Below are 15,648 nucleotides of genomic sequence, written 5' to 3' on the forward strand. Positions count from 1 at the left end.
AGCTGCCCTTCAAAATGAAGGTTTAATTTTGAACCAAGAGACTCCTTGCTGCTTTGGTCTTTTTTTTTTTTTTTTTTCTCCCTGAAAGTGTGGAATCAAATTCCCTGTTTTGTTTTTGTGTTTTTTTGGTTGATGGGGTAGGGAGAGGGGCAGGAGAAAAGTGATTTAGTTAGTACCTTTTGGCCTCTTTCTGGATCTCATAACATCAGCATAGCCTTTGCTGTATTCCCTATGCTGAAGGTCAGCAGTGTTTAAAGGCCACTCTTTTAAGGGAGCTTTGGCTTTACTTGGCATATGCTGGGGCATACAGGCGTACTTTACTTGGCATGCTGGGTCCCAATTCACTTGGGACTTTCTATCCATTCCCTCAAAACAAGAGTTGAAACACCAGTGCTGACTGCAGTATCTCACCTACCCAAGGGCCCTGGTAAGTCTTTGGGCCCTCTGGTGCCTGGTGCTGCACAAGTCAAGAAAGGAGTTTCTGTTGGCTTCCTGTGGGCATCTCCTGCTCTTCTGGGCCAGTTTGGTTAAACCCTTCCTTGTCCTGAACGACCAGCACCAATAAAGGGTCTTTTGACTCTGTCTTATCTCCTGCTATATTTAGAAATTCCCCTCGTGGAGTAAACACTGCAAAAATATATTTAGCTTTTCCTGCTTTCCCCATTTTTGGAGTGGAATGGAAGTCAGGGAGGCCAGGAGGGATCTAAGCTATTTGGGAACTGGCAGGCAATGCCATCTCCTGTTCATGCTCTCACACATGTTCCTCTTTGTCTGGTTTGCGACAGTGATGCTGCTCATCAGTGGGGCCCTCGTGAATGGCCCTTACGCGCTGATCACCACGGCCGTCTCTGCTGACCTGGTGAGTTGGGCTTTCTCTCTGCTGGCAGTGCAGCAAGTTTGGCCYCTGGAGAGAGCCTGCTGGCTTCTGCAGGGTGGTCACTGAAAGGCCTGCATTGACTCGAAGCAAATGGTTAAGGAGCTGGATGGGCAGAGCATTGAATTCAGCAGCTGAGATTGTGTTTAGTGTTTGTGTGTCAGTATGAATTAGGCTGATGCTTGTGAGGGGCTTCTCTGTTGTTCTTGTCTGCTAACGAGGGGTCAAAGATGGAATATTGTAGGTGACAGCCCACGATGAACGTGGAGGTTGCATGCAAGGTCAAGTCTCTGTCTAGGTGCTTTCTCTCTGGTCCCTATTATACTTTATATCTTTAAACCAGAAAGGAGGGTTATATGTGTGTGAAATGAGCTGAAGACTTCATTCCCATCTGCATAAAAAATTACACTTGACACATAGCTCTACATTTGCCCCTGCTACCCTCTACCCTTTCTTCTATCACTACTTTAGCTGCCTGCACTTGCAGCTAGATAAGGTCTCCCAGTTACAGGTGCCACGTGGAAGCACCGACCCAAGCAGCTCTCGTTAGCTGGGCTTCTGAAGGTTGTCCTCAGAGGTGCAGGTTCACAAGGGCACCGAGCAAGAGACAAAAGTCCTCTAGCAACAAACACACTAAGCACAGGGAAGGAGCAGGGCCGCAGTCTCCATACTTCTCTGAAATCCTGTCTTTGGCCCAGAGCTTTTGGGAAGAAAGCCACCCTGCTTTCACCCTTTGTGAAAGGGACTGCAAACCAGAAGCGGTATGAGACACCGTAAGAGTCCTGCGTATTTCGTGGGGAGAGAATTGGAGAATTGAAACCATGAATTAATTCCTCACATGTCACCAAACAACCACCTGACATGAGCAAAAGCAAAATACTGGGTGTTTTTTCCTCCTCCCATCTGACTACTAAGTAATTTCTGGTTGAGTTTTTTTTTTCTATTCTAAACAGATATATTTTAAAATGACAAATTAAAAGTTTCTTCTGGGACAAGAATTCTCTAAATGAATATGAATATTTTGGTTTATAACTGAAATTCTAGTGCTGCAGTATTCCTGTTATGATAGTGATCTTTTTCCTTTCTACAGAGCTTATCAGAAGGGGAAATGATGGCCATGAATACAGCCTTGTAGCACATTGCAAAGTGCTGTCCTTGCTGCTTGAATCCACAGCGTGCAGAACAGAAAGCTTTTTTGTTCTTGTTTTTTAAAAGGATGTGATTTAATAAAGGAAAATGATGTAGATGATAGATTGGAGTGGAGGGCTTTCCTAAGTAGTGATTAATGGGTCTGAGCTCAGCTATTAAAGGCCACTTTACTATATGCATCTATTGTAGAGGGGGTTGAAGTAGGGACTTTTTCTAAGCTCGGCTTAAAATGATTCTAAGCAGTCTCTGTCATTTCAGGGTACCCATAAAAGCCTGAAAGGGAATGCAAGAGCCCTGTCCACAGTGACTGCAATCATCGATGGAACAGGATCTGTAGGTAAGCCAGAGCTCTGTCTTAGTCCCTGTAGGATTTTTAGCCACCAAAAGATCTTTGTGGGAATGGCCTTTCTCCATTTCCCATTTTGCCAGCATTGAGCACAGTTTTGGAAGTGGAGTAGAACTCACCTAGCCTTAAGCTTCCCTAGTGGTCCCAAACCTGATGAGGGAGACAAGAGGATGGTAGACGGATGCTGATGCACAGATGACAAAACTAGATGCCATAGGGCTGTTTCTGAGTTCAAGGATGTTTGAGTCGCATTCTTTGTGACACATCSTCGTGCTGGACGGGCATTTTTTGAGTCAAAAGATGGCATTGCTCAGATTTCTAGTCTTCCAGCTTCTCTTATGTTAGGTTCCCCATTGACCTGAAGCTGTATCTATAATATCTTCTGTTTTCTGAGTCTTTTTAATACATAATACAGAGTTAAATAGATGGAAAAATGATATTTTAACTCAGAATAGCTGTTTTTCCTCATGATAAATCTTACATTGCATCATTCTGACACTCAATATCAATATTGAATTTTAGGTGCRGCTTTGGGGCCTCTCTTAGCTGGACTCATCTCCCCATCTGGTTGGAACAATGTGTTTTACATGCTGATGGTTGCGGATGCGTGTGCCTTGCTAGTAAGTCTAAAAATACCATGGAATTATGATGTATTTCCTTCATGCCAAGCTATTTATATTAAAATGCAKTTTTTTCTTTTGCAGTTTCATTACTCTCTCTTGTAAGAAACTTCTGTTCRAATTGTACAGGCGGTTTTCAATTAAACAGCAAAGTTGCTTGTTGTGGAATTCCCATTTAATTTTAATCAAAAATGCAGATTAGTTCTGATGCATTCCAATTTCTGCACAATCTGCATAAGTAAATTGCCAGCTGAGCAGATTAGCAGACATAATTGTAAGTAAACCTTCCATATAGGCCTAGAAGATGCCTCAGATTCTGCTCACAGAAAAATTACTTTTTTTTTCAAAGCCAATTTACTGAAGCAGTAACGAATGTTTCGCTACATTGCTCTATTAACAAAATCACTGCGATAATGAAGCTGCTGCAAGTTAATATACCACATTCTGCAGCTGGGCCCTTAAACTGGTGTGCTAGGTTAACCCAAGGATTGGCATGGTAACTTCAGACAGTGCTGAAGAGCAGATGCTTAGGGGAGGAGTGGGACACACATATGGTGCCGTAGTGCACAGTACATCTGTTTCTTTTTTACTTCTATTCAAGATTGAAGTCTGAAGGATAGATGATCTGAAAAGGCTTTTTTCCTTTGACTTGCCCTGCTTTGCTTTAGAGCCCAAAGATGACACAAGCTGAGCCAAGGAGGGTCTTGCTGTACCTTTAAAGTCARCCTTTCTACACACCCAGGTAGTAGAACCTGCAGGCCCTGCTTTTATGTTTGCCATGGGTTTTTCTGGCAGGCATCCGAACCATCTTTGTGGCCATTCCTCTCCAGTAGAGCAGAACTCTGTGCTAGCTACCTCAGGTCTCCCCACTTACTCTCTCCTTCTGAAGTCCTGGATGAAAGCCCTTGTGAGAGAGCAGGGTGTCCCAGAGATGCTTGGCAAATGCTCCCTCCTTCTCTCTCCTGGCCCTGCCTGGAGGAACCGCGGTGCCCACGCAGCGCTCTGCTCAGCTGCTGTCCCCTGTGGAGGTGCTAGTGCCCCGGCTGTTGGCTTGAAGTTTGGATTGGATTGCTGGTTTGTTTATTTTCAAGCAGTAACTCTTGTTTGTTTATTTTCTCCAAACTTAAGTCAAGCCCAAAAAATTTAAACCCCTTTTTTTCCCATATTTAAGCTATGAAATATGTGGAAATTAAGAAATGAGAGAACAGTTGAAGGGTGTTCTTAGTGGTAGTCACTTAACTTCATACACACATTTTTTTCAGAACAGCACCAAAAATGCAACTGCTGGAGCCTGTAGGTGTCTGTCGTGTTTTATTGAAGTCTTGGGTTCCCTCTGCTGCTTTCTCCAGCTTTGCTAGCAAAGTCACCTTGGGAAGCCACTCTATTTTTGACATGCACATTTGGCTATTGCCTGTTCATGGTGCAGACTCCTCTTCCAAACTCTTTTTATTATTATTTTTACTTTATTTAACTTTGAACATGACAGAGYAATGTTTCAAATGAAGAAGTCTTCGAATGACAGTGTGCATCGTATGTTAAACCTTAGCCTTTTGGCATATCTCTGTAGCTATTAACATGTGTTAATGTTGTTGTTGTCTTGACAGTTCTTACTCCGTCTTATACAGAAGGAACTCCGGTGTAATGCAGACTATAACCTGTAAGTGTTGTACCTGACTGATTCTGTCTAAAACCAGCTGAAAAGCACATCACTGACCCATTTTTCCATAATATCTAGAAGTAAGCAAAGTGTTAAGCTTTGTGTATGTGTATTTCTCTCTCTGTTTTATTTCTGCTTCAGAAGAGTAATCTCATTTTGATATTCTAAATGATGACAATTTTTCTTTGAAGTATCTTATTTTGAAAACAAATTTCTCTGTCATAGTCGATTGGTTTTGCCTTATTTTTTTCTTTGTTTTTTGCAAATGTAATCTTTCTTGCTTTCATCAYGGCACATGCAGGTGAGGAAAAAGAAACTATTTGATTGTTCTCTGTGTGTGTGTGTATATATATCTTTTTTTTTCAAAAATCTTAAAGGGATTTCCCTAGCTTTATCACTTTATATACCTTTATCACTTATATATTGACTTTCTCAGTTATATAAATTGAGAAAAAAATGACTGAATCAATGGGCTTAAGCAAATTAAATAAGGCCCTTTTCACTGTAGTTTTGGAAAAGTAAAATGGATGAAAAATAGAAAAATACGTAGCATGAAATAGATCCCGCGTTTTGAAATTAGTGGCTGTTATATTTCAGTTATAAAATTTTCCTGCCTTTTTTCTTTCCCAGGTTTAAAGAGCACTGAGCTGGAAGAACAGACTTGGAATAAAGACCTTTGAAGTGATCAGAGCTCTTCCCTGGAAAAAGCCTTGTGGAACGTGCTATCCTACACTTAGGAGATTCTACTTGGTGAAGGATTTTTCACATTTACCAGAGCAGTTTGAGAAAAGCAACTGGTAGATCCCTGAAGCTCTTATTTTTTGCACGTGAATAAGTACCTCAAGGATGCCAACTATCCATCACATGGAGAGACAGCGACTTTGGGAAGCTGCTAGCAGAGCGCCTCAACTGAGCCAAAGAGAAATATCAAGTGCCTTTTATTTCTTTTGATAGAATGTTTTTATTAACATATTAAACTTTGAATTAGAAAAAGAAAGAAGTGAAAAACAGAGCACAAGGAAGTTGAAATTGTGATGGTTTAGCAGTGGAATGCCCCAGTGTCCCATATTAGCGAATGTCCATAAGCAAAGTGTCCCTCATGTCAYCTTGTGCACATTGAGGGCATCACTTCATAGAGAGCAATACCAGGTGGCTCTTAAGATGCCCTGCTGTTTAGTGTTCTGAAGCTGCTCAGACAATGAGAAGCTGACCATATCATTAGAAATAACCACATCACTAATTCTAATCCCAAGGACAACATCTGACTTTTTTGTAGGTAACGAAATGGAATTCTGAGCTGCAGTAAGCAATCTTAACAGACTTTCTGAATGGATGTGAGTGCTCYGTTAGGACTGTGCAAGAAAGAAACCACAAGAAAAAAAAAAAAAAGGGTTATGAGTCAGAATTTCTAGTAAGGGACTGGAATGATTTTCAGGGCATTATAAACTGGTTGTGCCAAGGTAACATAATAGTTGTGCTGCTCTTCTAGGTCAGGTTGAAATGAAGGGATGCTCCTTTGGAGTGGGAGGGAATTGCAAACTGTGGTGCAGAAGGGTTGCAGGATGAGAAAGAGGAGCTGCGTTAGTGCCCAGCACTGCAGTGATCTCCCTGGGCACCCCCTCGCTTCTGTGGCACCGTCTGCACGTGGAAGGCGCTTGCAGATCCGCCTGGCCTTAATAGCCAGAAATCTCTTTCAAGTGGCTAACGTCAGGTGGCTCTGAACTTCAGATTCGGAGCCAAAATATGTACAATATGACAAAATAAAATGTCCTAGGTGGTAGCTTGTGAGAGAACAGTTTGGTAACTAGTGTTACCCAGCAAATAGAAAGGTTAATATATTCAGAACATATCATTTCTTCATACAGGTATCTCCTTTGCAAAGCAGGTGTTTTTGTGCTTTTTTTTTAAGATGTACAAAGTAAAAGATTTTTTGTATGAGGTGTTTATACTTAGATTGCAAAGGTTAAATAATCGAAACTGTGCATTATTATTATTATTAGCTGTATTTATGAAAGATTGTAGGGACGTGTCTTGTTCTAAACTCAGCTCTAAGTTTGGTGAAACGGCGCAGTAGTCTTTGCACTTGATTAACAAAACAGCGCCCTCTGAAATAGTCCTGCAAAATATAGGGAGAAATATCTCACGAGCTGCTGGTGTTATGCGCCATGTCTTGGCCCAGTGGTGAATATCCTGGGCTGTTTTTGCACTCTGTGATGGGTTATTCCCTGGTTTGGTTCAGCATGTCCCTGGTGCTTGACTTGAACAGCGCGTGTTCGTGTCTCTGTGCTTCGCTGCACAGGGGTGCAGGGARCATCTCGGTCACTCGAAGACACGAGGCACGCACCAAACCCCTCACAAGCGAGGGCTCCGCGTAGGCTCTGAGCGTGTGGTTGTTTAGCTGAATGGTTTGACTTCACACCACGTGAGTAACCTCTTGAGAGCTGTGGGAGGGCCTGGTGTGCACAGAGTGACTCGTGGTCGTAATTTCTTTTCTGCCTTTGGGCTTTTGGCTGCAGTTTAGCACAACCGAGTTCTGCTGCGACATTGTTAAAGGCTTTCCCGTCCCGGTGCAGAGGCTCAGAGCAGCCTCTCCTGGCCAGTCTGACTGTTGGTGGGACCGTTTGCCCGGTTAGGGGGCTGGTTTAGCATGTGGTGGGGGGAAAAGGGCGGCTACAGCCCCCAAAGAGCTGTGCTGGGGCAGCCTCTAGGGCTTGTGAAGAGGGAGAGAGGGAGAAGAGACTTCAGCAGCAGATGCCAATCGCTCTCCCATCTAAGAGGGTATATAAAATTCCACACTCATTTGCCAAAACCATTAGTGCCCTTAAACTCTGCGCTGTGGAGATTTTGTGAGCCTTTTCCCCCTGGGCTGAAGTCTTGGGTTTAGATGTTTTAAGTTATATTTAACAGTTTATATGTTGTAAAGATGTATACTTATGTTTTACATGTTTTAGTTGTTGGGGCTGCTGCTGTTATTTATTTATTTATTTGAAAAGCTTTTGCACTGCATTGACTTCRATATGGGATTGTAACAATGTTGGAGGTGCTAGGCTGAATCTTTCTTCCATTGATTGGAAGAAGGAATTRGGACTCTTTAACATGCCAATTTATCCTGACATGCAGCGTTTTGGTTCCTTGCAAATGTGTTGGACAAAAATACAAAGATTGCTTTTCTTTCCTTACAACCTGAAAGCTCTCCCCAGTTCCAAACAAGTGTGTCCATATTCYTCAGTGTGGAAATGAGCAAGACTGGCAAAACTTTGTGTATAGAAACGTGAGTGACCAGTAGGTAGCGCTGAATCTAAGTAGGACTGCAGGTTGGTTTGTTGTTGTCATGGTTATTGTGAATTGTATCCGTTTCCCTCCTGTCTTGAATAAAAATGCAATCTGCTTTAAAATGAGAAATGTAGATCACTTTGTGTTTGAAACCGCTGTGAAGAAATGTGCCTTTTCTGGCTTCGGAAGGACAGACATATGTACTGGGGCAGGACTCGTATCCCCTGTAAGACTTTGAAATATTTTTTTTTTTTTTAGGAGGATAAATAAAGGTTCATTTTTTCTGAAAGCAAAGCCCTTCTCAGTRGAATAGGCAATTTTGTCCTTCCATGGTCTTGAGGGCTGTGCAACATCACTGTTCCCAGTCAGCTGCATCAGATGGGGATGTTCTGTTTCCTTGCTTTGAACGAGCGCAAAGGAAGATACTTTGGTCGAGCCAAATTCAGGGGTGACTCCAGCATCTGCACCTTGACTCTTGGTTGCTTTTTCTGTTGTCTGCTTTGCTTCCTTGTCAATTTAAATGGAATTTTAATTGAAAAGCTTCGTCTCTTCTGTCTACCTCATATCGCTTTGAATATTAATGGTCTTAATGCCTTTATGTCTAATCTTGTTTACGTGAGTCTGTCAGAGATATAACGGAGTTCAAAATCACAGATGCACTGAGAAAGAAGAAATTTTAGGAAAGAAAAGTACATCTGCTTAGAATTTCTGACCAGTATGTGCCCAAAGTGCCTCCCTGGATTAGGTGGTGGCAACTGAGGCACCTTGTAGACGAAGGGAGACCTGGATTCAAGTTCCCGTTGTGCCTGTTCCAGCCCAGAGCAGGGTATCCGGACCCCTTTGACCTGGCTGCTGTGGGACACACTGCACCAGAGACTTCCCTCTGCTACGTGTAGGTCTGTGGGGTGGAAAAAATGAGAGCTAGATATCCAAGAGGGTGTTAATSTTCACAGGTCAGTTTGACACTTCTTTTGCTTTTAGGTTAAACTCATATGGTGTGTGCAGAGATGTCGTCTCCTGAATTTTTGCCAGTTAGGAAATTCCCAAAGTGATTCTGCCATCCACTTCTGAAGGCTACTCCATGTGCTGTGCATGTTATGCAGTTATTGCATAAATTCATTAGGATAATAATCATCTTCATTTATAGTTCTGCATGCATCTCACTCTATCAGACTTAGGACCAGCTTAATATTTCAACTTAATATTTCAAATCTATTTAGTTGCTGCTAATAGATTTCCTCAGAAATGGCTATATGGGKTTGCTTATATGAGAAGTCCTGCTCAAAGCTAGAGGGACATAGTATGCTGTGAAAGAAGCAACATGCGGAGTTGTTGGAGGCTGCTTGTTCTTCATATGGAATTGGTTTGAGAAAGATTGTTTTTAATCAGAGCAAGTTATTAGGCCTCGAATGGGTACCAGTAAAATTCTCTGCTCTGAATGAGATTTTATGGCCTGTGCGTTATGTAGGAGGCTAGATTAGATTATTTAATGATTTTTCTAAGCCTTAAACTTTATCTGATATGTTGTTCTTATTGCTGAACTATGTCACTTTCACCTCAGAGCAAATCTGTTTTGATTTTGTTTTGTTCTTTGCTGGACTGGAAATGCAGTAATAAAAATCCTTCCCTTGCTAATTATGTGAGCCTGTCRTGTCCAGACAATGACTGTGTAGACACAGGGCTCTGTTTATCCCCGGGGGAATTTTGCTTGCAAGTGCTCCAAGGGCTTTGGAAACCTTGTGCTGCATTTTCTGCCCTGCGGAGTTAGAAATCTCCCTGTCATCCCTGGGAGCGAGCTGGGAAGGAGCTGGCGTAGCCGCTGCTGCGCTCCAGCCTCTTGTCCTGTGGCCCTGTGGTGCTGTGTGTCTCTCTCCAGCACTTAACAAAATTGATTGCTATAAAATGTTGTGGTTTTCATCCCTTATAATGATTGGTTTGCATGAAGAAGAAAATTGCTTAACATGCTGCTGCTCYTCCTTTTTTCTCCTTTTTCCTCTGTAGTTTCCCGTTGACACGATGTGCCCCTTATCCTGCTGCAGCCTTCGCACCTCTCTAGGCTGGGAATGCAGGAACTCCGTGGAGCCAGCTGGTCTCCTCCACTGGCAGATGAGCTGCCCACGCTGTGTTGCAAGTCTCTTCTGATGCTGCTCTTAGCTAAAAGGTGGTTTGCTTTACCTCATGATTGCTTTGGGGGTAGGATGCATCTCCCTCCTACTTTTACAAAAGCACCTTACCTAGCCACTTTTCTATATGTAGTACAGAATATGGCACTATATTCTTTTGGTTTGGAAGTCTCATTTTGGCAGAGGAAGTTGTTAAACTGACTTTGCATATAATGCCTTTTAAGTGTAAGTATTGGAATACTCTTAAAAGGCTGACGTACCCTATGAAGGTAACGTTGCACCCAGGTGGGTCACCAAGATGTTACCTTATTGATCATTGATTGCAGTGTTCACCTGGAGCCTTTCGAGCCATTTAGTACCTGAAATTGCAGCTTCATACAGTAAAGGATTCTCTTTATGACTGTGAGTGTAAATAGGTATATTCTATACCATGCAGCAACAATATGTACGCATACATTCGTATGTGGTCTTTGTGGTCATTAAATAACTTTGCAATTGTCAATAGATATGAATGGCTTTTTCTGGAGAGGTGCATCTGCTGCTCACAATGAGGTTTTAGCTAGTAAAATAAATAAGTACATGTTAGTAAGTGAATGCTGAATATATGTTATCAGATAATAGTTGTTTCCTGCGTTTCTGCAAGGTTAGGGAAGAAAAAAAAAGCGTTCTACCAACTTAATGATCGGTTTTAGTTGTGTGAATGAAATTTCAGTGTGCCAGCAGACAGCAGCAGCTGGCAGTTGGTCGTTCTGCATCTCTAGGAGGCACCGAGTCTCGCCGCATCTGCAGGCTGCATCTGCAAACCCAGGCACTTGCTCAGTGCCCGTCTCTGCAGGCTCCTTCCTCTCTCCTTTGCAAGTTCCAGGGACTAAGCAGAGGCTGCAGTCAGRAGCTTGAGAAGATTTCTTTGGAAAAAGAGCTGGGTCCGCTGAAAAATCAGTTAATGAATTAAAAAAAAAAAAAAAAAGGCAGTTCAGTTTTGGAAGCAAGATGAAAAGGTAGCAGAAGACATCAGGTAATGACCCAACTAAAATGCAGGCTGTAGCTAGGCTGAGTTGAACATGGGTGCTGACAGAGATCCTGTGGCTCCCCCAGGAGATTCTCCTGCTCTTATCATCTTTATAGTGTCTTTTTAAAATAAAACTTAAAAAGCTGTTTCTCATTGTTTCTCATTATTCCTTACTCCAAGGGGTCACCTTCTTGTGCAAGCCTTATGCTGCAGTTGTAGGGCTTTTCCCAAAACTGCAGGATGCTGATTTCAGATTTGTTAGAGAATTCCCTTTTGTGGCTTGTGATCTATGACCAGATAAGTTTGTTTGTTTGCTTGTTTGTTTGACACAAAGACTTTGGAGAGATTAAATCGCACCGAGGAATTACGGCAGAGCTTAGGTAAGATAAATTGGTTTAACCTTATCTACCTGCCAGTATTTCGGCAATTGTACTCACAAGCAATAGCAGATATCTAATCAGAGTCCTTAGTTCCAGGAATTAATTCTCTTCTCACTTGCGTAGCTCAGGAGTGAGCAATTTGAGAACCCAAGGATTTTATTTAAGTGCTTAATTGTCATCTTCAGCACTGCACTTCTTCAGTTTATCTGGTAACACAACCCAGGGCAGGTGGCCTCAGTTTCTTAGGTTAGTCAGAAATCAACAGCAGCTCCTATGAAGGTCAGAACTCAAAGCAGCAGCCCGAGTTCACATACTAAGGAGTACAGACACATCCGTGTGTGTGTGTAAGCAGTCACACAAGCGCATATATATAATACACATTTTATATTTATATATAATTTTTATATATATTTATATATATTTATATATATACACGATGTACAAGCACGTACTGATGTGTTCACAGAAGCTCTCTGCAGCTACCTGAAAGAAGGTTGCTGTGAAGGCAGAGGTTGGTCTCTTCTCCAGAATGATTATGGATAGGAAATGGTCTCAAATTGGGAGGTTCAGGTTAAACATTAGGAAACATTTGTACAGAGAAAGAGTGGTCAAACCCTGGAACAGGCTGCCCAGGGAAGCAGCAGGGTCACCGTCCCTGGCCGAACATGTGGATGAGGCGCTTAGGGACCTGGTTTAGCAGCCCTGATGGGGGTGGGCTTACGGTTGGACTCGATGATCTCCAAGGTCTTTTCCAACCATAACAATTATATGATTCTAAGTTACAGCACAAATCTGGAACCAGGTGAAAAGAGAGCCAGTATTTCACCACTTACTAGACAAAGGTAGTCTAGCTCAGAAGAAAAAAAAAAAAAAAGGCAACAAAAGAAATTAAAAACTTATAGATAACTTCCGAGTTCTCACCTTTTCAATTTTGCAATATAGAGGGCATAGACCGAGTGTAGCAGCCACCTAAGGTACAAGCAAAACCTTTGGATGCACTGGATTTCTTCAGAATTTTCTGCCAGACGTACTGATGTTATTTCTGCTGTGGAGGTTGGAGTATTATACTTGAGTCTGACTCATCCAATCTCACTATAGAACATGYAAGACTTTGGCTTCGTAATTACAGCGGGTTCCGAATCTGTTATTAAACTACTGTTATCGTCTGCTGGGAAACATGTGAACGCTTTGTTGCTTTGTGGCAGAACCTGGATGTCTGGCTCCATGCTGGCACATAGAGCTAGTAATGGGTAATGCAGGGATTCAATTCAGCCACTGCTGTTGASTCTTTATAAAAAGCATCCTCCCCCTTTTCCTCTTTCTGCAACCTTTCTGTTAGGTGAAAAGAATAAAGTGCRTTAGTGAAGGAGGGAAGTTCTCCACCCCAAAAGGAAGACGGACCRCAGAGATGTGTGGGCTCCTGTGTGCTGGGGTGGCCGTCGCCTGTGGCCATGCAGGGCCCTTCAGGCAGCCCCGAGCAGCTCTTGGCTTTCCTCTTGGCTTGGTCAGGGGTTAGAAGTAGAAAAGTTTGCTTGCTTACTTTGTGCTGGGAAAGTGTATTGCCACAGCTGGGCTGCGTATCTGGTTGCAAAGCAGCGTCGCTGCTTAAAGCGACAAGAAACATTCTGTTTTCCTTGCTCTGGTTTTCACGCTGGCAGTYCTCAGTAGAGGGGTTGGAAATACARCCCAGAAACRCAAAACTGGGCTCACCAGCAAATCTGTATTGCAAATAGAGAAGCCTGAGGATGTGTGTTTTAGTGTGGTACCGACAGGAGAGCTGCAGTCGACAACCTGGCTTCTTGTAGTCTTTGCTGTTGGGCAAATCTGGAAGCTCTAAAACTAATGCCTCCAGATTCAGTAAATAATTTTTGAGATGGCAAAAATCCCTCTCCAGCAAAGCATCTACAAATGGTGGATTGATTAAAATCCCTGAAYGTTTGAAATAAAACTAATGCGTCTGGTTTTCAGAATAATTTTATCATCACCGTCATTTGAAGCAAGGCCWCCTGCTAGAAAGGTTACAGATAATGTATAGCAGCAAGGAGAGCAAGGTCCTGTGTTTCCCTCCTTGCAGCGCTCTAATAGCACAGTGCAGCTGTCGAAGCAACATCTAAATCTCATTCCTTTGTGTGATCGGGAAGGAAATATTATTTCTAAGCACAGCYTGGTTCCCAAAGGCACTGTTCTCTAAGTTTTCCCAGGCCTGTAAAAAGCAATCAAAATGAATGATTAGCAGCTTCACTGCTGTTACCTGTGCATCTCAATATCCAGAACTACCTCCTAAGCTGTTTTTCTGTTCCTATTTCTGTTGAATTTGTCCATGTAATTGCATTCTGTTGAGAATAATATGCACCCTCACACACATCCTGTTATAAACTGCAATGCTAGTCTTTTTTTCTTTTTTTTTTTTTTTTTTTTTTAATGACAAGAAGTAGTTATCAAGTGAGTTCTTAGGTGCTGCATGACTTTCTGGCAATTTTAATATTCCATGGCTGCAGTCTATTTTCAAGCAAGTTTGCTCAAGTAATTACTTCATGAATTTTAGTTCGTTTCACCCAGAATCAAATTCTGGTTCCATTTCYRAGCGTGCAGCCTCTGCGCGGCTCCRCTCACGCAGCTACCTCAGCGTTTTGTAGCAGTGAACACTCCCCACGGGATGCTCCGGCTAACGGAGCCTGGGCCTCAACGCCAAAGGCGGAGTGCTTTCCCAGAATGGTCAATGGTGATGGATTTGTTTCTCCGGGGAACTTGGCAGAGTTTAAACCTCCTCACCTTTAGCATATGAAGCAGAGTCGGTTGCTGAAGCTGGCAGGCTCTCAAGCAGTCGTGTCAAGGAAACAAGGCACAGATGCACCCGGAGAGCAGCAAGGACACTGTGAAGAAAATGGACCCCAAAGGCACGAGAAGAGCACACCACCTCTCTGAGGTCCCAGCAAGATTTCTCCACTTGATCTGCTCAATGTTCTGCTCTCCTAATGGAGGACTTCATGGAAATTCCTACAGGTCACGTTCAGCAATGCGAAGGAGATAGAAATGGCAAAGTTTTGCCCGCCATCTATTGCGTATGATGCTATAGCATGCTAGCACTGCTTTATCTATAGTAGCTACCACGCATCTCAGCTGGAAGGGTATTGTTCATAATGCATGAAAGCTTAAAAATTTACAGAGCCTCTCCTTTCAATGTGCTCAGACACGCTCACACAGACCAGGTGCGCTTTGAACAGGAGCTCTGCAGCAACACGTAAAGTTCTTCAAAAAAAAGCAATCTTGTGTCACTTGCTCATGAACACTCTGTGTAGCAGACGAATACAAACAGACTCAAAGCACCATTTTATTGTGGGAAACCATGTGATGCTTTGCCTGGGGCCTTCTCCCTCACAAACGCAGAGGTCGAGCACTCACATGTCCCAAAGAAAAGCGGGTCTTCAGCTCCTCCGTAGGAATCCTGCTTTAGTGATAAGAAGTAGTTCTGGCTCTGTAGCTTTTCCTCTTCTAACTGGCACCGTTCCTTGGAGAGAAGGACAGTGAGTTGCATTGCTAACAGGGGAGGCTAAGACATAATGGGAAGTGATACAGGGGCTGTGGCCCTCAAATGAAATGGGTCAGGGAGAAAAGGGTGGACAACCCCCGACCATTATGGTTGAGCCTGCACATCCTAGGGCAGATACGCTGGGGAGCCGAGTATTGATCAGGGGACACGATGAGAAAGCAAAGCAAAGGAAAAGAAGCAAAAGAAAACAAAAAAAGACTGAGAGTGCATGAAAAAAGATGAGGAGTTGGAAAGTAGAGTCATCCACAGCTTTGTGCCCTTTTTGATGGCCAATCATTGGATTTTTACTTTGCTTATATTTGTTCATGTATTTCTTTGACTTGCTCAACTTCTTAACAGAAAAAATTGCTCATTGCCTACCGGAAAGTCAGTGCTCCCTTTTGAAATGTTAATGTGTTGTCAGAACTCCAAAAGAGAGCAAAAGGTTTATCCAAACCCCGTCTGTGGTCACCAACGTCAGGATAACACACGAGATACGCAGAAGGGTTGGCAGCTGGCATCCCTTCTGTTTCATCTTCCCGACTTCAGTGCTGCCCCTGCTCCTGACTGTACCATTGAATGTATGATATTTACTGATTTCCTCAGAAAACGGAGTATTTTCACTCCATAAGAAACTCAGTATTTTTTTGGTTTAGTTTGGTTTGGGTTTTTTTTTTTTTTTTTTTTT

General features: G+C 42.8%; 1 protein-coding gene and 1 long non-coding RNA gene across 3 annotated transcripts in view; one reads left to right on the forward strand and one right to left on the reverse strand.

Moving 5' to 3' along the window:
• SLC37A1 (solute carrier family 37 member 1) overlaps positions 1–5,533 on the forward strand; it is a 26,797-nt gene extending 21,264 nt beyond the window's left edge. For both annotated transcript variants that reach the window (XM_026036169.1, XM_026036170.1), the window contains 5 exons: positions 786–859; positions 2,282–2,360; positions 2,892–2,989; positions 4,594–4,646; positions 5,277–5,533. In XM_026036169.1, coding sequence (XP_025891954.1) covers positions 786–859; positions 2,282–2,360; positions 2,892–2,989; positions 4,594–4,646; positions 5,277–5,292 — 320 coding nt within the window. In that variant the 3' untranslated portion in view covers positions 5,293–5,533. The remainder of the gene's footprint in view (positions 1–785; positions 860–2,281; positions 2,361–2,891; positions 2,990–4,593; positions 4,647–5,276) is intronic.
• A 9,216-nt stretch (positions 5,534–14,749) lies between these two features.
• Positions 14,750–15,648, reverse strand: part of LOC112944700 — a 5,946-nt gene continuing 5,047 nt past the window's right edge. The window contains exon 2 of the long non-coding RNA XR_003248818.1: positions 14,750–14,939. This is a non-coding gene — a long non-coding RNA (uncharacterized LOC112944700). The remainder of the gene's footprint in view (positions 14,940–15,648) is intronic.

The sequence above is a fragment of the Nothoprocta perdicaria genome, unplaced genomic scaffold, assembly GCF_003342845.1.
Source record: "Nothoprocta perdicaria isolate Ctin4 unplaced genomic scaffold, notPer1 scaffold_171, whole genome shotgun sequence".
NCBI classification, from domain to species: domain Eukaryota; kingdom Metazoa; phylum Chordata; class Aves; order Tinamiformes; family Tinamidae; genus Nothoprocta; species Nothoprocta perdicaria.